Source organism: Trachurus japonicus, chromosome 9 (assembly GCF_045865225.1).
Source record: "Trachurus japonicus isolate A0001 chromosome 9, Traja_1.0".
Classification (NCBI taxonomy): domain Eukaryota; kingdom Metazoa; phylum Chordata; class Actinopteri; order Carangiformes; family Carangidae; genus Trachurus; species Trachurus japonicus.
Genome location: NC_140915.1, coordinates 26,602,276 through 26,625,828, shown reverse-complemented (window position 1 = coordinate 26,625,828; position 23,553 = coordinate 26,602,276). Strand labels below are relative to the sequence as shown.

Below are 23,553 nucleotides of genomic sequence, written 5' to 3'. Positions count from 1 at the left end.
CTGCTTAGAGTTTCACAACCTGTGAGAGGAGTTTTTGATTTCAAAGTTCAAATGTCATAACACTTTTTCTGGCTGTTACCACAAAGAAATTAGCATATACTCTCTCTATAATCAAATATGAAAGTGCTTGTAGGGTTAAAATATTAACAAAAAATGTAAACTGTTATTGACAAAAATAAAGTACAAAGCCCTGCAACATCCACCTTTTCAGTGTAATCTCAATAAAGGAATTTACCCATCTGCCTAAATAAAAGCTTGCAGGACTCAACAAAATTAAATATGGTAAACAGTCTCAGATACTGGGTTTTACATGTTGTTCCAGTTTGTATGTCAGTGCTTATTTTTTAATCTCAAGGTTTTTGTGGAGGAATACAAGCTGGTCCACATGCCCAGCTTTCAGGACGCTTCTCTGTGCATTCACAATATCTCCTACGGAAGAGAAAACTCTCTCCGCAGAGATGCTTGTTCCAGGAATACACAGGAAACATTTTGCTACTCTGAATAGCTGAGGGTACTCCTGTTCGTGGTCCCTCCACCAACTCAGAGGATTTCCTGTGAGAGGCAAAGGGGTCTCATCTTTAAACCTCTTTATCTCAGCTGCAGCAGCATCATCTGCTGATTTTGGTGCTGTATTACCACCAGCAGTGGCATATGTTGCACCAAGCAAGTCTGCCAATGCACATGAGGTCCTTGGTCTCTTTTGGGGTGGCTGAGGGGTGGAAGCAGGGCTGTCCTCAAATGGTGGGTGATCAACTTCCTCTGGGACATTCTCCCCTTGTTTGTCAGTGTCCTCTTGCAGCTGAAAAACATCAAATCCAACTAGTATTAATGTCACCGAAAGCCAAAATTCAAATCCTAGATTCATCCTATTCCATACTTATATTTAATACATAATTATCAAAGTGCAACTTAACCATATGTCATTAGTTCATTTACTCAGATTTGCACTTAGTTATAACTGCTGTGTATTTTTTCCAACTGTAATATATTAATTTATTTACTTACATTCTGTTGCTTCTTCATCACAGCCACCACAGCGTTGGTCAGTCTGGAGTAGATCTCACTGGCCTCTGCTTCAGACAGGAAGGGAAGATCCTTAAACCTGGGATCAACAGCTGATGCCATGTGCAGCACCTCCCTCTCATTGTATCTCTTTCCCAGATCTTGTGCTATAGCAGCCTTGATGTCCTTTACAGTCTGTGTGTCATCAGGGTTTTCTTCTGCACCCATCACAAGCTTGGCATGAAGAGGAGCGATGAGGGACAGTGTTGGCATGCTCTCCTCAGACATAACCAGGGTGGCATCCTTCATGGGCTTGAGTGCACTGAGCACTTCTTCTGCACACGTGATATCAGACTCGCTTAATGTGAAGATATCTTTTTCACTCCTCCTGACCTCTGCTGAAAGCAGAGCTGCGCAGATGGCTGGTTGCTGTTCTAAGAATCGTTCTATCATTTCATAAGAGCTGTTCCATCTTGTAATAACGTCTGTTATCAGCCTATGACTTGGCAGCTGGAGTAGGCGCTGTTTTTGCTTTAACTGTTCACTGGCTAGTGTGCTGCGCCTAAAAAAGGTTGTTACACGTCTGACCCTGCCGAGAAGTCGCGACACTGACTGTATTTTCAGTGCTCTCTGTGACGCCAGATTGAGGCTGTGTGCAAAGCACTGTATGTGCGTCAAGCCTGCGAGTCTCGCCGCGACAGTCATATTCGAGGCATTATCTGTAACAACAACGGGATCTTTTCCATCCAATCCCCATTCGGTCACAGCCTCATTCAGTAACGCTGCTATGTGTTCCCCCGTGTGACTGTCACTCATGGCTCGGGTTTGCAGTACATGTGACTTGAGGTTCCACTGGTCATCTATGTGATGTGCTGTAAGAGTTACATACGATTCAGTGGCCCTCGAAGTCCAAGCGTCGCATGTCATAGCGACTCTCTCCGCTGAGCAGAGCGAGTCCAGCACCGTCGCTTTGACTTCTCTGTACAACTTCGGGAGAGCGATGTCCGTGATGTGTTGTCGGGAAGGGATGGTGTAACGGGGCTCCAGTGTTGTCATCATATTACGGAATCCCTCATTCTCCACAACACTCAGAGGGCGCATGTCTTTACAAATAAAAGAAAGTACTGACTGTGTTATCTTGGTTGCGCGAGTTGAGGTCGCTGGTAGTTTCGAAAAGTTAACATCTTGAATAGTTCGTTGAGCAGGATCCACTCGTTTCACGTTAGCCTGTAATGCTACATTGTCATGGTGTCTCGCCACATGTGCTCGCAAATTTGTAGTATTGCCCGAGTACTTGACTTCGGCGTTGCAGAGTTTACAGACCGCATGGCTCTTGTCGTAGTCGTAACTGCCGTCCTTTGTTTTGAAACCAAAATATGCCCAAACATCAGCTTTAAAAGCTGCTGGAGCTGGCAGACAGAGCAACCATGTTGCCCCGCTCTCATCCGCGGGGGCGAGTCATGCCACAGCCGCCTGCCGCGGAGGTCTGTCGGCCGAGGCAGACGAGGCGTCTGGCCAACCTGCGGAGCACCAGGACCGCCGAGGACAGCAAGTCTGCCGCGGCCATATGATGGTTCGTCCGCGGCACAACACGTCAGTTAAACAGACTGTTGTTTCTTTTCTTTTTTTTCAATCGTTTTCGGTCAGTGTTTTTTGATCTTTTGATCCCAGTCTGGAATGAGAGCAGAGCGGAGCAGAGCTTTGTTTTGGTACGTGATAAGAGACGCGACCGGCGCGATGACGTGGCGTCACCTAACGTTCAGTGTCATCACGTAAATTAGTGGGTTGACGCAGGTCTGGCGTTCCCACTGCAAGCCGATCGGAGCCGAGCCGATTAAAGGCGATTTTAACCCGCGTCGCTTGCCGAGTCGTTTGACCCGTGTCGACGCGGGTCGACGCGGCTCAGTGCGCCTTTCCCACTGCCACCAAAAGCCGATTGTTAGCGGGTTTAAACGGGTTTTTTGGCCAGTGAGAAAGGGGTATAAGCCTCCAATTGATCATGCGCCCTGGCTACTTGGCCACAGGGATATCCCTTTGGTCGAATGGTCAGTGAGTATGACTCTTACCCGGAGAATGGGGTTCATAACCCTGCCCAGGCCCTCCTTTGTCCTGCCACACTATCTTTTCCTTTTTGCTGCTGAATGTGAGCTTTGGGGTGTTGTCCTGTTTAAAGGTCCAAGATCTTCACCTCAGACTGACTTTTCTGACTTTAGGTGACACATTTGACTCTTAAAATGCCTTGATAATCTTAAAATTTCAACATTCCTTTTATACATTTGACTCTTCCAGTACCAGAGGCAACACAGCAGCTCCACAACATGACAGAGCCTCGATCATGTTTTACTGCAGTCAGGGTGTTCTTTACCTTAAGGGCTTCATTTCATCACCTTTAACTGAACTGATGCTATACATTCCCACAGAGCTCTGATTTGTTTTCATCTGTCGGTCTTCCCAAAAGACTGTGCCTTAGCTAACACTAGTTTTGCCCCTGTGTGCCTCTTATTTCAATAGCGGTGTTGACCTTGGCCTTTGCCCATGGAGCCCCACCAGAATCTGCAACAAGATTCACAGATTTTTTTCTCACTGAGTTTCTTTTTCAACAGTTTTGTAAAACATGTTCCTTAATGAACTGTTGAAACAGTGATTTCATGATCTGTGATGTTGACTGTACCTTGCAGCCTTTGTGCGTTTTTTTAAGTAGCATTTCTGATGTTCCCAGAGTTTTTTTTTTGTATGAAACAAAGAATGAAAAAAATCATTCACGTTCTTATGCAGTAAAACCCCATGTCACTGCTTACACATGAACACTGAATATTAAGCAAAAAGGGGTCTTATTATGTTATTTTACAGTATTTGCCCAACTTGTTTACATTCATAAAAAGGGTGCCAATAATTTTCCAATGATTGTGTCCAGCATGCTTTTTTGATCAGTACTTTTTGATTTCACAATATTAAATCATGTTTTTTTTCAGTAACTGTTGTTATTCAATAACTTTATTTTTTTGAATAAAATGGAAAAAAAACCCTAAAATACCACAATTAATGTAGCTTGTTTAAGTACTTACTGCCTCATCACATTAAAACCTTCTTGTCTTTTGTTTTTTAGGTGTACTAGCCTTTTTTTCTTCCATCACAGACACAAATGGTTTCACAAAGAACATTTCTGGCACCATTTTATAGGACCTCAATGGCAGAGCTAGTGCAGGAAATTGCAGGTTAAGGGTGGTTACTTGCTGAAGGTTTTCAGGGATTAAAGTTTTTAGAGGTGGAGGGTAGAAAGTCTGAAGAGTAGTGTTTCAGCCCATTATCTCGTAATTTGCCTCCACTAATAATGAAGTCCTTTCACATGGGTATATTTGTGCAGTGTATATTCAGTATGTGGAAGCCAAATATAGTTACCATCAAGAAAAGGGCACTTCTACATTGATTGTTTATGAATATGCAGTGAAAAGTTTGACATTAAAATATGCCTGCTGGTATAAACAGGAAGTAGTGCCAAGTAATATGTATACCAGATATAAATCTAGCAAAACTGATGGATTTCAAAAAAAGAATACATTTGTGTGTGGAAATCTGCAACTCTGTAACATACTCCCGCACTACCACACACTGCTAAAATCAATGCAGAACAGCACATGACTTGATACATTAATGTGACTTGTGTCTGAGGAAGCTTAGGAGAAAGTGGGGCCCCGGGGAGCAATAAACCATTCTTTCCATGACCAAAGTGAATTTAATGATCCGGGCAGAAACAGAAGGAAGGTTGGGTATCTGCAGCTCTGTGTGCTTTACAGAGCGATCCAAGAAAGCCTATATTTGACAAGCACTCGCACCAGTGTACATATCCCACATTCCCTGCCTTAAGTTATTTTATATATCCATCAGCCAGGTGAATCATAATGGATATTCTTTGCCCAGCTGGCCATTAATTAAATTTTGCTAGCAATGAGTCCTCTATTAACTTCACACTGTGGGCACGTGAACTGGCTTTGGAGTGTAGTCTTGACTGGAGCATGATACCTGATGGGTTGTCCTTCTATGTGAAAAAAGACATTACAGTTTAAAGATCTGGATTAGATACTTTAGAAAACGTATACTGAAATACTTCTAATAGTCAAATCAAACATTTTTGACATACATTAACTCATTGAGTGCCATTGACGTCAATCAAAATCCAACGCTTGAGTGCCAGGGAGCGTAGGAGAGGGTGAGGGGGCAGCAACAGCTCGTACTTATTGTACTGTAGTTGTTGTTGTTGTTGTTGTTGTTGTTGTTGTTGTTGTTTTGTTTTTTGTTTTGTCTTTTTTTGGGGGGGGGGGGGGTCAATGAAAAAACATGTGAAATTAAATTTTCTGATGTCTTACATGTTTTTGAAGCCAAAATTAAAACGGATAAATCACTATTTTTCTTGAGAGACTCTCTTTCACAAAAATGCATTTTTCTCAGCTTTCTAGAAAAAACGTGGTCTTTTTGGTGCAACCAGGCTCTATTCAACTTAAGATAAATCAAGAATGGAACAAGGTACAAACAAATGTTTTTTTCCCTATAGAGAGTCTCCTCTTTCCTTCGAGCTGTTTGGTGTTTTCAGAGTCATAGTACAAAATATTCTCTGGGTCTTGACATATTCCTCAAAATGCCCCAAAACGCTGGCACATGGCACTGACCATTTTATAAAAGGTCTGGCACTCAATGAGTTAAAGACTAAGGGAAGAGAAGAAGTGTTGGTTGGAGAATTTGATTCCTCTTCTCTCTGTTCTTTAGCAGTACTGTTCTACGACTGTTTCTCAGTTTGCAGGATGTAACATTGCACTGGTTTGGAGCAGATGAACAGGGCCTAGACTCAGCAGGACAAGCTGAGCTTAGATACTATTAGAGGATGTTGGAGCGTTTCAGTCTTAACAGAAACACACGTCAATTTTGTATCCTTAATGTTTAATCATTTCTGCCAAGAAGGAGCCAGCATTGTCTAATCGTGTAATGTATATTCAGTAGTGTTGACTGTATACTGGGGTGTCCTGTGTAGGAGCTGTCCATGGTTACTTAACCAAAAGTCTCTTGAAGTAGGCTATCAAACAGAGAATTATGGACTGTGGAAGTTTGAATAGTCAAAATAGTTATAGTAATAATAGTTATCATGATGTGAACCGTATGTTGCGGTAAAAAGAAGAAAAAAAAAAGTTGATTCGGTGGAGGCGGGGCCCCTACGGTATGTGGGTGGGCGCCGCTCCTTATAAAAATCCTATAGAGGAAACACTGAGCTGTATAATCCAAGATAGTCATGCAGTCATACTGGATCCTTCTATTAGTTTTATTCAGACTTCCAACATAGAAATTGGCACAATTGCCATGTGAATTTAGGGTTATGCTACTTGGATGGCAGTATGTAGCAGCGTTGCCTTGATAAATGTATATCATATTCCTTATCACTAATGTACCACTGTCTCCAAGGAGTGTGAGCAATTACAGAAAAATAAACAGCTCCTTTGGTTTGAAGGCTGATCTGGCAAGGTACATACTGATTTCCATCAACCAAATTACCCAAAAGCACACCTTGTTCATCTGCCTGAAAACATTCAAAGACAGTAATTCTGTCACTGCCAGAAGTCTCTTTAAAATAACCTTTTCCTAATTCTCAGTGTTTCCTACTGTGTGTCTGAGCAGTGTTGTCATGGTCACAATAGCCTGCCGCTGGTATATTTTGTGTTTTTATTATTTATTGTTGTTTCTATTATTTATTGTTGGTATGTGCTTTTGTAGCCGGTGCCTTTTTTCTGTGCCTGTGTTTTCTTTTTCTGTGTGAAGTTCACTGGTTGCAACATACCCTTTGTTATATAACTTGCGTTTCTTCACTGGAAATCATGTCCTGTTAGGCTTTTGATGTTGTCCCAAACAGTTATGCTTGAAAATTATCTTAAAAATTCAATCTAAATAGAGTTGCAAAGTGATGCTTGATGAGGAGGATGAAAAGAGGATTAAATTGTCCCATTCCCTGAGGAAGAAACGTGTGTATTTGAAATGCCATCCCTATACTGCTGTTGGTGGGAAGCGAACACAGTGTTCGCAGCGTGCACTATCGACATAGTCAACTTTCTCTCTCTTGCTCTACGTGGTAGATTCTTGTCCTCATTTACATATCAGTATCTGTTTGATCTCCATCAGCCACGCAAGTTAAAAGTGGCAGCCTCGCATTTGAGCCAGGGATGAAGAGACATGGATGTTTTAAGCACATGCCGGCATACATCATTATTCTTTCCCCTTCCCTCTAATTAGTTAATTGAAAGGACATCTGTGTAACATCTACAACACATTAGTGTTTCCCAGTAGATTTGCTCTGGTACTTATGTTATGTCAGTTCACTGAGGCATCTTTTGAACAATTACTGCAAATTCTGTTTCATCTTGGTCTTTTAATTTCATGGAATGAGTTCAAAATTGAAAATCAATGTCATATAAACTTTTTTCTTCTTCTCCTATTCTTCTGGCACAGAATCAGTCTAAATGTATGAACTGATCGTGGGATATACATACTTAGGTTACTGTTAAACCAAAGGTCGTTTCATTTCTTTCATCGCAAACCTTGTAATACCTCATGTTATTTAACTCATTGGCTGCCAGCCATTTTCATAGCAGAGAGCCCCATGCTGCCAGCCATTTTAGAGCATTTTGACCGATCTTTCAAGACCCACAGAATATTTTTTTTCTATGACATGTAAACACCGAAACTACCAAGAGAAAGAGTAGACTCTCCTCTTTCATTAGAAAAAAACATTTGTTTCTACCCTTTTCCGTTCATTAGTAAATGGCAGTAGACCATAGGCTGGTTTCACCAAAAACACCAGTTTTTGGCCAAAACACTGAGAAAACAAGCTTTTTGTGGAGAGAAACATGTCAAGCAGAACAGTGACTTTGACGTTAATATTTTTTGCTTTAGTGACACCTCAAACATCTGAACGCTGTTTTCCTTCTATAAAACAACAAAAACAACACTGAGAAAGGACTTTTGATGGCAAAATAATAATTTATTTACAAATATATAACTAAAAATGCATTAGCCTAACTTTTCCGAACGTTTGTATGCTGTCACATGACCTCTGCCTCATGGTCGACCTCTGCTCAATGCACGACTTGTAAATTATAGAAATATATATATATAGAAACCATAAAAATACAATTCTTACCGTCTATTAGGGCTGTCACTTTTTAGAATAATGAGATTCGAACGAATATCGAATGACCCGTAATTCGTTCGGATACATTCGAATACCCATTCGTGACAGCCCCACCGTCTATAGACGTCAATGGCAGCCAATGAGTGAATAGAGATTTTGATAAGCCCAGATCAATACCTCCACATGGGATTTTGTTTGCTGCTCAGGTCAATGAACAGATGAAGCAAGTAAGTTCAAGGTAGCTGAAACAAATGACATTCAGTACACTGAAATGTAATTTGGCCTAAAAGGTATGATATTGTTCACCATCTAAATTAGGGTATGTGATGAAATTCTGTGCCTATAATGTCAAATATTTCTGACTCATCACTTGAGACATTGTGTATCATATCGTTAGATATGCTTTTTTTCTCTTTTATTGTCTTTTGTTCGCTTCCATTAATCTCTCATTGTCTTGTTCTCACAATACTGGCAGGAAGGTGCTACACTAACAGTCAAAAGGTGTGATGGCAGGAAAGGCATTCTGGGACACAATGACACCCCAATTACCTGCTGGCAAAGGAAGGGTGAGCTCCTTGTAGTGTCCTTGGGTTGTGACATTTTCCCTTTCAGCTCCCCCTCAGATTTACTGGAATGAGCGGGGTTGCTGAGCAGGGCACTTTATAAATACATCTCCTCTCGATTACTGTGACCACCGGCCCTAGCCATCTGAGTGGAGTTGGGATGGCTTCATCCCTTGAGATCCGATGCCGTAGATCAAGGCCCCAAATGGCTGCCCTAACTCGGCTATCAATCTCTGTTATTGCCTGCCACTGACGCCAGCGCACAGGACACACACAATGTGCTGCCATCTAATCAGTGTGGTACAGCTCTCCGGATGGTAAACATGAAACAATATCTCTTGTGTCCCTCACAACAGGTCGTGTACAGACAGAGGGATGTCATTAGTGATCGTGCTGAATGTGTTTACTGTCTCTGTCTTCATAAAAAAAATATATATATAGTATATTTGTGGACCTCTATACGACTTGTGTTCATGCATGAAAACTCAATCTTCTTATCATATTCTGGGTTAATATACATTCAAATTTATGCTTTTGGTCGATTCTTTTTATATTGGTTACTGTTTCCCAGACAATACAGGCAAAGATCATTCGGCATAACCAGATATAAATCCCATTAAAATGCGTGTGACATGGCGAAATGAGAAATATTATGAGTTTATGGATCTTCAGAGCGCCATGAGACATAACTGCATCTATGTGGGTGATAAATAGTGCATTAAAACCATATTCTAAGTGCATGTATGTCGCTACCTCCAGTGCTTACAAAGAGAAATGTTTCTGAGTACATTATCGGCCTCCCCTTTAGCTTAGAAAACTCACCTCTACATCAATAGAAAAGTCTTTTTTGCTTTTTGTAAATGGCCCTGCAGACACCCACACTGGAGACTTTTTTTTAATTTTTTTTTTTTAATTCTGGTTGATAAAACCTTTACAGTTGAGGTTTGATAGAAATATACTGGGACAAAAGGAGATCAAGTCAGTCAATAAGTGAAAATACATTTGTGGTTGCACTCTACCATGATGACAAAGTAAAACAACCACAAATCAGACAGACATTAAGGGGAATATCCAAAGTGAAGTTTGTATTTTCCGTGCTCTGTTCGCACAGGACTATTGTTATCACGGGACGTCTGCTGGCGAAAGTATGGTAGGTAATTTGCGGTGGAATTTTTACTTTACAAATTACAGACATGGCGCATTCGCACGGGATCAAGATCACAGACATCCTCTGCAATTATTACAAATTAGCAGAGGTCCCCAGGTAATACTAATCCTGGGAAAAGGGCTTAACGCACTTTTTTTTCTAAAAAGAGGTTCAAGCTCCAGGGATGTAGAGGGGTTCTGAGCTGATAATCTAATGGTACATCGTTGTGGCGTGGTCCTGGCTAGTGAACACATATTTTGCTGCCACTACACCTATGTATTATTTACATAGCAAACTTCCAGCAATAGAATGTTAACACCACTTAAGTTTGCTTTGGCCCCCGGGCTTTTCACATTTGCAATGGGAAAAGATGCTATCCGTCAGCACACCCAGGATGTATTTTAGCTACAAACATGAAAGGAAAGATGAATGAAGATTATGAATTTAACACAACAAACAAGCCAATTCTTTTCATTGACAAGTTAATTAAATTTTGTCCTCCATTGTTTTGAGTGATTATATTATACAGACTTTGATGTGCAAATTTGGTAGAATTCACTGAAACTCAGTGGAAGTGTATCATCCTGTCAGATGTTGAAACAGACAGCTTTTTGAGACATTACCTGTCGTTACTGTATATTTTATTTCAGATTTTTGCCAATGATATGGTCTTGATGCTGAGTAACTATTCATAATTTACCATCTTAATTCTAAATTATGTAAACAAAGCGCATCAAATGAACCACTACAAATGTCATGTCATTATGAGGAGTAGTCTTTGGCTTACTTTTAAATAGTGCAATTCAAATATGTCTATTTTGGACTTGCAGGTAAAACCATATAAAATATTAACAGAACCATAGAAGTCCTCCAATTTGGCTGCCGTTCTTTATCATATTTTACTATTCTGTACTAAAAGAAATGGTTTTAAGTCTAGAAAGAAAAGACAAAAATTGTCTTTTGTCTCTAGACTTAAATCCATTTTTTTTATAACCTTTGTTGTATTATCACCAACTTACTCAGAGTTTTTGATTATAGTTCATCACAATTTTGTTTTCAGTGCAGTTATGCTTTACTGAGTACTCAGTGTTGTGATAAAGTCATTAGCTTTCCTTTCTTATGTTGTGTTTTTTTTTCCTCGAATGTGAGACTCATTGGAAAAATAGCTTTCACATTTCAAAATCCTCCCATATGAGCTCATCAAGTTAAATGAGTCATGTTGTACATTAAGAAAAAAAAAAGTAAAAGGTCATGTAGACGTCATTAGTCTCCACTTTTCATAATGGATATTGTTTTGTATTCTCCATTGGAAAAAACAACATGCATTCTGATTTTTCATAAACAAGGTGGTGGATGGCGGCATACTTGATATGTTGGAAGTAACCTCTTCCCTCTGTGTACTGTGCAGGCACTGAGGATGCCATGTCATTAACATACAATGCTTCCCCAGTCCCAGTTCACTGAGCTAGTCCAATTTAGATTTATCTCAAAACTTCATATGGTGTGATCCACGTGATCCCAAACTGGCTCCAGAGACAAGTCACCCGTGGTGTTCAGATGGCTCAGCACCGTAAAGCCAGGTTTCACCTAACAATCAGTATTCACCGTATGCTCCATTTTTTTTGCCATGCACCATGTCTCCAGAGATGGCAGTGTTGGCGTTTATTTTACACATTTACAAATCTGATTACGCACACATATTCTGAACACAAATTTGCAGATTCATGTACACACACACATTTACAAATCTCATCACACAGATTGAGATACACATTTGCAAATAATAAAGTAACAATAAGACCTCCATACTGTAGGTCAATTTTAGGGCCCTTTCTACCAGAGGTGTATAAAGTACTTGAAAAAAGTAACTAAGTAAAAGTAGAAATACCATAACTGAAAACGACTTTGGTAAAAGTAAAAGTAAAAGTCACCCATGAGAAAATTACTTGAGTAAAAGTCTTAAAGTAGCTCACATTAAATGTACTTAAGTATCAAAAGTATCTTGTGAAAAAATATACTCAAGTATCAAAAGTACAAGTACAAGTACAAAGTATTTAGCATAAAAAGAAGCAAAACAACCACTTGTTTTACTTGTGTGTTGTTTTATTTCACTTTCAGGTGAATAGATGTGGAATGATAAAACCAAAACATGTAGAGTGAGTGAATCAAGTGTCTTGTGTCTGCCTGAGAATATAAAGCAAGCGTCTGTCTGTGTACCGTATATGACCATTAGTGGCCCAGGCGTTTAATATGCTCAATCAACTTGGAGCCCAGGTGTTTATAAGAACCAGGCGGGTATTTGCAACAGGCACGCATGCAGTGGTGCATGGTAAAAACGAAACTTATCAATCGGCGCATGAGAGTGATCGATCCTGTTACGCATAGAGGATCTTTGGAGCCGTCTGCGGCCACAGCTCTCCGCAGCAGCAGCAGCAGCAGCGGGTCGTAGTGATGACAGAGACTGTGTGAATGCTTCACTATCGCAGATTCAAATACTAGCCTAGTAATCGCCCGGGCATTTAACTGAACAGGCTTTAATGAGGTCGGAACCCCGACGGCTTTTAGAGCACATGCGCATATTTGCACGCAGGCGATTATTTGGTCATATAGGCTAGCCTACAGGTAATTATATTTCTATTTTAATTTGTAACGAGTAACGAGGTGGCGAACGTAAATGTAACGGAGTAAAAGTACATTTTTTAACCTTTAAATGTAGTGAAGTAAAAGTAAAAGTCCTGATTAAAAAAAGAACTCCAGTAAAGTACAAATCCTCAAAAAAACTACTTAAGTAGTGTAACGAAGTACATCTACTTCGTTACTATACACCTCTGCTTTCTACTCTATATCAACAATATTTGTGATCAGTTCCTCTTACCATATGCATGCTATGCAGTTTTATACACCTCTGCTTCCTCTTTAGAAGCAGCATACACCAACCTGCAGGCTGATTTTATTTCTTTGCAGCGTGCTCTCCTCTATGCTACTGTAAGTTAGTCCTCAATGCTAACAAAACCAAAATTATGTTCTTTAGTCATAAATCTGCGACCACCCTGCCTTCGTTTAAGGCACTGAATGGTACCACCATAGAGGTAGTGAACTGACTCATACAAATATCTGGGCATCTGGCTAGGCAAGGACCTTAATTTTAAACATCAACATCAAATTCATAGTGAGTTTTTATACAGATTTAAAACATGCTTTTCTATTGTTGCCCGTAAGCGTCTAGTCACTAGTTTATTTTTATCACAGGTTGACTATGGCAGCGCTATCTATAGGATTGCCTGCCCGACCACCCTAGCCAAGCTTGTAAGCACTATGCCCCGCCCTGGGGTTGTGACGCTGTCAACCCCAGTCTCCCTGAAACTGCCAGTTTGCGTCTGCCGTTGGTTCACAGCAATTTGAAGGCAGAAAAACTCAGAAATGCAATTTTGCACTTACTTTTCTGCTGATATGTCCTCTAACATCAGAAAAATGCCACAGGAACATGTGAAAAGCACAAAAACATGATTTTCATTGGAGGGGGTCTTTAATACTTGGAGGTTACAGCACTAATATACAAGTCTATTTTAGACAAGCTGCCTTCATACATATGTTCGAAGTTTATTTCTGTCCAGATGACCGACAATCTTAGAGCCAACAGTTGGCTGCGGTTGGCACCTGTGACACTTAGCTTTGAAATTGTGTTGCGCTTTTGGTGTCTCTTTCACTGTGTCGATCTTGTTATCTCTTTCTTTCTCTGTATGTTTGCTTGTTTTTGTACTGCTGCTCTTCTTGACCAGGACATCCTTGAAAAACAGATTGTTCTCAATGGATCCTTCCTGGATAAATAAAGGTTAAAAAAAAAAAACCTGAGTGATATCTGATATCAGTTTTGAAACCTTGACTTTTTCATACTGTGGTACACCTTGAACCTGGTAACCAGTCCATACGAGTCACTGATTAAAGTTTGTACAGACCTAAATGGACTAGGAATGGTTTTTGGCAGCAGACTTTCCATCCAGTTCAACAAATAGGATAAAATTTTACGCCCAACTCTTCATGATAGGATTCTTTCCATCCATCCATTTTCTAACGTGTAACCCGATCATGGTCATGGGAGGCTGCAGCATTTCCAAGCGCACACTTGGACGATTGCGTATACCATGAACAGTTAAGAGCTAACACATAAAACTGTCACCGACTGGTGGTCTAATCTGAATGCCATGACTGCATCTTGATTCTCTCGATTGCTCTTGTTAATGCTTGACACAAAGGTTTTTAGACAGCCAGCCAATTCATGCCACTCTTCTTACTGGAGACAACACTATCTAAGCCACCATGTCACCCCTCCATTGTTAACATCCTCATGGGCTTCCAGCATGCCTCTCAAAACAGCTTAGAAACAAGGCTGCTCGCCAACACTTACTGAACAGCCGCACATGCTGAAATAGTTTCTCTTTATTGTTGTATGCTATATTTTTGCAGCTTCTTGCACATTGTATATATAATCCGGTCTTAAAGTATGCACTTTTTGTGTATACATCAGTACAGGCCTCTCATGGAAACTAGTTTGACATTTTGTGTGGTAATATCAGATTATAGTTCATATTTAAACCCTGACTGTGAAGATTATTACACTTTCAGGCCATGATCCATCAGTCATACTGTACACTCCACTGCGAATAAGTCGTAAACGCGATGAAAAACTAAGGATGTGACCAACACTTTCCTTTTTTTCAATAGATCTGGGTTTTATAGAAATGTAGCATGAATACAATTAGACTAAACATAAGCTTTAGTGTGTTATACCCCTTAATATGATCTCTGCATGGAACAGTTAATGGAACATCATTTGCTTCATGATACAAACCTAACAAATTTCTCTCAGATGTCACAGAACATTACACAGACAAAGGAAAGGAAAAAGTTGTAGATAAAGCCCATGCACCATAAACAGCAACACTAATGGTCACACACCAACGCAGCCATATACAATAGCAGCAGAGTAAGTAAGTCATTAAGTTAAAATTTGCTGAACCCTGTTGCAATTTAAGTGTTACCTTTGCTTCCCAGGGGCTATTTTAATGGAGCAATTACTCTGTTACTTAGTTACTCTCCTAATGTGCTTGTAATGTCTTTAAGCAACAAAGTGTCAGTATCTTGCAGGTCACATTAGATAATAAAGGAGTCAAAAGTTTTTCCATTACCCTTTGCAGAGGAAAACCACAACAACAGTTCGAATGAGCCTGACAGTTGGCATGTTTTTCTTTGGACCTTCCCTGAGGCAGTTGAAGTTGTTAGGCATTTTTTCTGATTCTGAATGAAAGCATAACTTATTTGTTTTGTATGTGGCACAGTTAAACCACAATCTTAGAAAAGTTTTTATTAATAACAAAATTGAGAGGACCAGTGAAAGTACACTGAGTTGAGCAATCATAGATTTGAGCTCCTGTACAGTCCTTTTTCAAATGTGGATTTTCAAAGGACTCTGTTTAGAGCCGGGGCTAAATGGAGAATCAACAGCACAATTTCAGTGCAGCTTTACCTTAAGCAAAGAAAGTCATGGCAGAACCCACTAAAAACTAAAGAGACTAGACTCAAGTTGAAAAATATAGTAAAGTTATGATCTTGACTCTCTCAAAACACCGCAAATAATTTCTTTAAATGTTTAAAACAACATTTTGAGAGTAAATAAAAAACTAAAGTATTATTGGGCTTTTTTGTGCACAAAGGAAGTTAAAGTAAATTTGTCATTACTTGGTCACTGTGGACCTTAACTCTCTTGGCTTATGGACAACATGATGTCTGTTATGTGTTAGTGTGTGGGATGAGGTTCCTGAGCTATGTCTGCTTTCGCAAGGACAAAGAGCAGAATAAGTGAATCAGTGATTCGTGTGAGGAGCTCCATGATTTCACATGAGATGTGAAGTTTTGAGCTGAGGGTAAAATTGGTGACAGTCTAAGAAGGAAAGGGAATGCATAGTTGCATTGATGTTTTCAATGAATGTTGGTCTTGGCTGGCGTTCACTCCGTGCCTCTTAAGGCTCTTTCTCAAGGCATCTGCAAGCAGAATGTGAAGGGAGAAATGAACCAGAGCATTACACATGAGTCATTTTCTGACTGACATGTAGCAACCGAGCAGCATTTGTGGTTTCACCTGCTAAACTAATAACACGTGGAGTCACAGATGGTGGGTAATAATGACTAACTCCTGATTTCCTTGTAAAATCATGGCACATGCAAGTCTCACAATGAACTGTTTTTGAACCGTTCTTGACTAAGATCAGTAGGAAAATATAAACATAGCATATACACAAATGGTATTTAAATAGGTTCAACATACCAGCTAATATTTGACCATGACACTTGGCAAAAATATGGACACGGACATCTAAACATAAAAAAGCAAAAAGACTATAGTGTAGTTTGAGAATGGCATTGAAAGGACATAACTGGACGTAAAGTACATTCAGCTATGCATGCAGGCACATTGGAAGGGAATTGCATTGCTTAGAAACTTTAACAGCAAATGCTTTAGACCTTTGAGTGGTGAATCGCCAGCTGGTGTCCAATAATGAAATACCTGAGACACTGAGGGGCTGCACTGTGGGGACAGGTTAAAAGGTCTGAAATACAAGTGAGATTAGTGCTTTAAAGGATTTAGAATATCAAGTTCTAACATTAAAATTTGATCTTATTAGTTTACTGTATCTCAAGAGTAGCACTGAGAGAGGATAGAAAAAAATCGTTTGAAATAACCCTCATGGAGTACAAAATGATCAGGGTTTGCTGGCTGACCTGCAGCTTTGCCAGCTCTCCAATGTGTTTTTTTTTTTTTTAACTATTTGACAGTGCTTTGAAAAATAAATCACCAAACCGAAAGTCACCAACAAACTCTCCAAGCGGTGCATGTTGGACTACTCATTTTCCCCTGAATTCTGTCAGTTGCATGAGAAAACAGCCAGCCTTTTGCCTTTCATTGTGTAATTGAAGACGGCCACTCTTCCCGCATCAAACAACCCACCCCCATATTGACAGACCGCTGAATATGTTTTCGTTTCACGGAGTCTGGCTGGTGTAAAAAGCAGGGCAGAGAGCAGACTGGAGCAGCAGCAGAGCACAGAGGAGGAAATATCAGACTCATCAGGTGATAAATGCTGAGACCAAGACCTTTTTGTGTCAAACACTGGCTCAGTTCAACAGGCCAGAGACGAGAGCTTACTGGCTTCATGCCCTCGGAAATCTGTCATTAACAACTTCTGATTTAGGACAAGCTGCTGGAAGGGAGAATTAGCATTTTTATTTTTTTTCACCCACTATCTGTTTATGGAGTTGATGCCAATATTTTCCTCTAAATCTATCGGTAATTAACTTACTTTTTTCTCAAAACATCTGGCAGTGCTTCCACAGGATTTGTGTCATCACCCTGTGCAGTTACAGCAGAGCTTTATTTTATATCTGAAAGAATCCATGTGTGGCTTGTGCTACCGAAAGTCATTTTTAACAGAGAAAATCTATTTTTCACCCTGCGGTTGATCCTTTTTTACCCTGGGGATAAGTGAAATGAAAAATCTCGTAGTGATAGTTGTGTGTATTTTGCTATTTTTCTTTTCTCTGAGATGAGTGAGCCAATGAGTTCCCCAGCACTAAGGATGCCGATAAAGCACAGGAGGACCACAAAGTATATTTAACAGATCAAAAAACACATTTAGTTTAAATTTAAAAAAAGAAGAAAATATGTGTTTATTATGAATCGGTGCAGTTCAGCAAGGCAACAACTGAGTTGCAACCCTTGTTTTGTCTCTTCATCCAAGCAAATTAAAATAAATGAGAATACAATCAGTCACTGGTCAAGCACACATCAGAGGAAAATGTAACCTTCTCAGAAACGGGACATTTTTCATTAATCTTATATTTCACATCTACCACAAATAAAGTGTTATTGATTTTCCTCGGCTGCTGCTGATGCCGCTTTTTACTGACTGCTGTTGCTCCGTCTGTGCCAGCACATTGAGATTGACAGAAGCTTTATGTGGCGAGGCAGCCAACTAGGGGGACAGAATAAATCTGACAATAGGATATTAGTCATTTTATTGCCCAGAAAAGAGGTGTGGAAAATAGAGAAAATGAAAGTAGAAGATCCAAGTAAAGCCTTGTAAACCACTAAGCTTGTTAAAGTTCTGACAGCTCACCTGGCGTTTGCTAGAGGCCCCAGATCCATTCAATAAGATGAACAGGAACACTCCCAGTTGTTTGTCTTTCACAGAGAATCCATTAAAAAGTTCCCTCTCCCTTGGTTTACAGTGCATTCTACTTGTACCCAATAAATCATGTGTCTGTCTTGGGCCTCTGCCTACTGTGCTCTCCCGTTTGTACTGCACCACTTTAACAATGTCTCTGGTAGAGTTATCATATACTGCACGGGGTGATGATGGTAAACATCAATCAAAAAACTATTTAGAAATTGATTAGTGCTGTCTCGTATGTTGAGCCAAGTGTCAAATTATCACAAGGATTCTCCAGAATTGACAAAGTATAACTGCTGGAAAATGAAGAAATGTAAGAGATTATTGATTGTAAAATGTTTATCAGAGAAAAAAAGGGTAATTGAGTAATTCAAATTTCTCACGTGATGTCGAGAAGAAAACATATGTCATAAGTTTAATGCACTTATTCCTAGAGTTCTTCTACTTTGTTTTGGTTGTTGTTCCCCAAAAAACTGATTTGTAAGATGCCCTTTGTACAGGTCTGACACATTCAAGCAGGTTGTATGATTTCACAGTTAACAGATATTGCAAATTTAGTAAGCATTCTTTGTGAAATACATTTAAGTAGTTTTTAAAACTCTGAGGAACAACACGACTTTCATTTTAATGTGCCCATCCCTTTTTCTATGTTCTGTATTGTTGTTCTCAAGGATATTATTCTAACCTCAAAGGTCTCGGTCGATAATTCATCAAAACACACATTACACATGGGAATCCATGAATATATGTAATCTTGATGTGACCTGCAGGAACAATACAAAATGTACACACAGAATGTTTTAGAATTAGTCACAGTTGTAGATGTCTTGGAAACCTTTTTTTTTTTTAATCTGCTGTTCTATACATGTGTTGATATAACATATGTTGATGTTAACTGCAAATAAAAGACTAATCCTTTGGTAGCCTAATTGTTTCATGTTACAAGTCATTTAGGAAGGTATGATGCAGAAGCTGTTAGTGGGAGCCTTAAGGTGCACAAATTACTGGAATGTGATATTAATGTTCAAAGGGCGGTTCCCAAAGCAACATGGTTTTAATTGAAGCAACATGATTATAATTTCACCCCTGTATTGCAGATCCTGTGAGAATACTAATTTACATGTGAGGGAGGAAAGGGGGAGGTGTCTCATTTGAGTGTTGCTGAACACGAGTAGAGGGAGAACAGACACCTTTTCCATCAGCCTCCCTGCCCCTGCTATTTCTTTCATGCCATTTGAAGAAAAGCAACGTTAACAACAACAGAAAGTCATATCTTATGAGATTATGTTAACAGTGCAACATTCAGTTTTAGAACAGTTAACCATAGAGGAGTACAATGCAAGACCATTTCTCCTCCTGTCAAATGTATCTGTCCTGGGCGAAAGAGTTTCCTGTTCCTCAAGTTTTGGAGAAGACATGACAGAAAAAAAATGGTGCCTCAGCCCAACTCCATTCTGACATTCTAATGAGGACAGTGAATTTGGATGAGTAACTATCCAATTTCAGAATCACCGGCAATCCACCATCTCACTGACTACAGTGGCATCAATTTGATGCCTCACATACTTCGCACCCGCAGGGCAGAGATTAAATGTGAAATTATTGGACATCTGTCATATTAAAGAAAGTTGAAATGTCCCTGGGTCTTTTGAGACTGTGGGAAATGAAATTACAATGACATGACAAAATGAAAGCAGGTGAGGCAGTCGTGGGTTCTGTCAGTGCTGCAATATCGCACGCATTAAGATCAGATGTTTTACAGGAAATTTCCCCCCATCTCTTTTTTGTCTCTGCATCTCACTCTGTCTGTCTAGCTTTGTTTCAGTCAAACACACAATTTACTTCTCTCTCTGTCCTTTGTCTCTTTTCTCTGCCTCGTTAATTCTGTCATAAATCATCCTGTGACAGTGACGGAATTACTTTTGATTGTGATCTTGCAGCTTCCTTGTTTGAATGTGTTCATTCTGTGGTTTACCCCTTTCACTGAACATACATCAAGGCTTCATTCTGAGCAAATGCTGAATTTCAGACTTTTGGAATGGACCCCGGTTAAAAGTTATCATTGACTGGAGAAGGAGTAGTGTGTTTTTTAACAAATATGTACCTCCTTCCCAGCCTTTCTTTTGATTTCCTACTTCATCTACTTGGCTTTATTTTCGCTGGGATGTGGAGGGGCTGCATGGAGGATCTGAAAGCTGATTAATTAATTCTCTAACAGGCTCTACCTCGAGGGAAACTGGAATAGTCTGTTCAGGATGGGCTTGATTTAAGCTCTAGCAGAATGTTACCCATGATGCCAAGAGGAAGGTCAATGCAAGGGAGTCCGCAGAGGAGGGGAGAAGGAGAATGTGAGACTTAACACCAGATGATGGATGCAGGTGGTATTTCAACCACATTCCCTCGAGGACCAGGAGCTTGGCCTTAAAGTGAAAGGAAATAAGTAAATACACATAACTTAATGAGACAGACACATCAAGTCATCAACTTTGAACTCTGATGGCAGTAAAGCTCTAAAGGAGTGAGATGGATTACCTCTAAGAGCAGTCAAGTAATGCCTGGAGTAGTGTTCACAGAACCTGTTAGGTCATTGATAAAACCTCCATAGTCACTGAAAAGTTGAAAGAACTGCATATTGTGTTACAAAGCAATTTAATGTGGCAAAAGAATAGCACAAACCGCAAGCCAGTACTTTTGCACTTGAACAGCAGCACAGAGGCAAGAGGACCCTCAGGGAAGCCGGTCATACGTGGATATACTGTAATTTGCATTGGCTGCTGGAGTTATTAAAGGCGGAACAAGCAACTCCACCTTGAGAGGTCCTGAGCACTTTGCTCTCGACACAATCTCCCTTGGCAGTCGACCAGTTCTTTTCCTCCAGTGTGCGTGCTTCTACTGCACTGGGAAGGACTGTCTAAAATCTGGATTAGCAGATAATTTCAGCCAGAAAACAGAGCAGACAAAACACAAACAAAACCCTGTGACTTCAGATAATCCTGATAACCATGTACAGCAGTCCGTGATGTGCTACATTTTGTACTAAGAATGCAGCCTCATCACCAAAGTCAAAGTCTTGTTCTGCGTTCGCCTAATAATCTCTCTATAAACTCCTGAGTGTGCTTTGGTTTTAAGATACATACAAAAACCCCTTTGGTTAAAATGAGGGTGTGTCTCAATTGAATTTCAGTATTTAACCAGTACATTGACCCCTGAGCTTAACCAAGTAGTTTGTTGTCTATTGTTGTTTCCCAACAGCTTAGGGTGCACATGCAGCTCAGTTTTTAGAAATGGAGCAAATTGATGGAGACCAATAAAAGTGATTTTTAGAGTCAAGACTGAAGGCAGCAAAACTAAATGTTACACAACTGTGTGCACAGGCAAAGTTTCACTCATAAGAAACTACAAGACAACATAGATTTTTACAAACATTTATCAACCACACAAAACAATTATGCTTTTTTCCTTCACTGGTCTTCACCGTGACGAAATTGCACACATAAGCTGTAAATGCCGCCAAATAGGTCAGAAAAAGGTTTGAGCCTGAGCTGAACAAATGGTTGTGCAATTCATAAAACAGCCATTAACATGCAGGCATGATCTGTCTTACTGTACCTTTAATTTTCTGGCCGTTATTCCACAATGCAGTTTGAGTCATAAAAACAACTCATCACCCCTCTTTCTTATTCATTCAGTGTTTTTAGTTTCTTTCCTACGTTGCACATCACATTGATGCCATTGCCTTGAAACCAGTCTTATCGTATGAAAGCAAATTTTATCCATTGCATAAACATTTTCTGAGGAATGCATTCATTAAAAACTCTCAAATCCACCACTTCCTTATTGTAGTCATAGAAAGTGAAAGGCTCGGTGCATTGTGCATTTTATCCCATATAAACTGAACTTACTATTGTGATTCATGATTTCTGTGAGTGGGTTGGCCATCTCATTTGTTGCAAACTCGTCACATAAATGGATGAAGCCTTGGTTTTTCTTGTTTTCCCACAACATAAGCTGTATCTTAACACAAACTATATGTTCAAAGAAAACAAGAGGCTCTGGGGCAGAAAAAAAGTCCAGTATGACTTTCTAAAGAAGTTTGTTGTTGGGGTGGACCCTGAAAATAGCAGTTCCCTTCTGGCTGTGGTGTGACATCAACCACACTGCAAGGAGACTGTGAGTCTGCATTTCTAATCTGTTCCTTTTCTTTTGCATTGTGAGCAGGGAGGAGAAACTGTTCTGAGAGGACCCTTTGCGCTAAGATCACAAGGGCTCATTGTGCAACACAACTCGATAAGAAATGATTTATTTTGATGCATATGTAACCTACGAGTTTCAAATGTTCTCAGAGCAGATAAGATAGCTGAGTTTACACCTGCTACAGGGAAGCACGGAGATAATTTGTCATTATTCTGACATAAAGGAGAAAATGGAGTGGGAGGGAGGCAAAGTTGATGAAAAGGACTAGAATCAACAATTCTTTTCTTTTGAAAGACTATATATATATATATATATATATATATATATATATATATATATATATATATATGTGACCCGATCCATCAAAATGAGTCACAGTGACCCAAATTTCAAAATTGAGATTTTGGTATCAATGGAAAGATTAGAAAATAAGCTTTAAAATGATACCCTAGTCAAAGTCATACATTTGATGGTTTTCGAGATGTGGCCATTTGAATTACGATCTCCTACTCTCTTATTCTGTTCTAAAACCTGAGAAAATAGCAGTTAAAGTTTTTGCCAGTGACTCTGCATCTGTTCCTGTACCACGTGATTACACGCACCCTATACGGCCCCTTGTTGTCATAGAGGTAGCATTCAATGACCCTCGGAAAGCAGAGAATCTCACAATTCAGATGCTTTTTACAGCTCGTTTCTATCATAAACGGTTAAGAAGTTGTCATGTTTTGTTGACATTTTGTAAAACATGTGCAAGCGTGTACGTTCGGTTTAGCATCGATGCTACGTTCGGTTTAGCATCGATGCTACGCTCTGTTAGCATCGATGCTACGCTCTGTTAGCGTCAATGCTACTCGGTTTAGCATCTGTTTCTGTACCCGTCCCTGCTCGCCATAGAGGCGACATTCAATGACCGTCGGAAAGCGGAGAATCCCGCGATTCAGATGCAGTTTACAGCTCGTCTCTATCATGAACGGTTCAGAAGATATTTCATGTTTTGCACCGAAGCAACACTAATTTTCAGAGGGTTTAAGTTGCAAGTCAACTTTAATCATCATTTACGTGCCTTATCTCAATTATCTGGACTGTGAAACTTTGGGAGATTGTTTTTGAATGTCATTGCTTTGAAATTAGGGGAATTTTTTTTTTTTGATTTTCTATGGGTTTTCCATGTTATCAGCTGATTATCTAAAAATAGAACGTTGCGACTTCCGACTCATTTTGATGGAACGGGTCACATATATATATATATATATA

The 23,553-nt window shown here is 39.8% G+C and overlaps 1 protein-coding gene across 1 annotated transcript; it reads right to left on the bottom strand.

Moving 5' to 3' along the window:
* Positions 1-337: 337 nt before the first annotated feature.
* Positions 338-2,103, bottom strand: LOC146981636 (E3 SUMO-protein ligase ZBED1-like). Its single transcript, XM_085788259.1, has 2 exons — positions 1,006-2,103; positions 338-799 (listed from the first exon to the last, which is right to left on the bottom strand). The coding sequence occupies exons 1-2, from the start codon at positions 2,101-2,103 to the stop codon at positions 338-340; spliced, it is 1,560 nt and encodes a 519-aa protein (XP_085644385.1).
* Between the last annotated feature and the right edge of the window lie 21,450 nt (positions 2,104-23,553).

Bases quoted from the DNA above. Each gene is read 5' to 3' on its own strand.
- LOC146981636 (XM_085788259.1), bottom strand. From the start codon at position 2,103: ATGCGCCCTCTGAGTGTTGTGGAGAATGAGGGATTCCGTAATATGATG. The intron at 800-1,005 runs GTAAGTAAATAA...GATGTTTTTCAG, and splicing joins TGATGAAGAAGCAACAGAAT to CTGCAAGAGGACACTGACAA.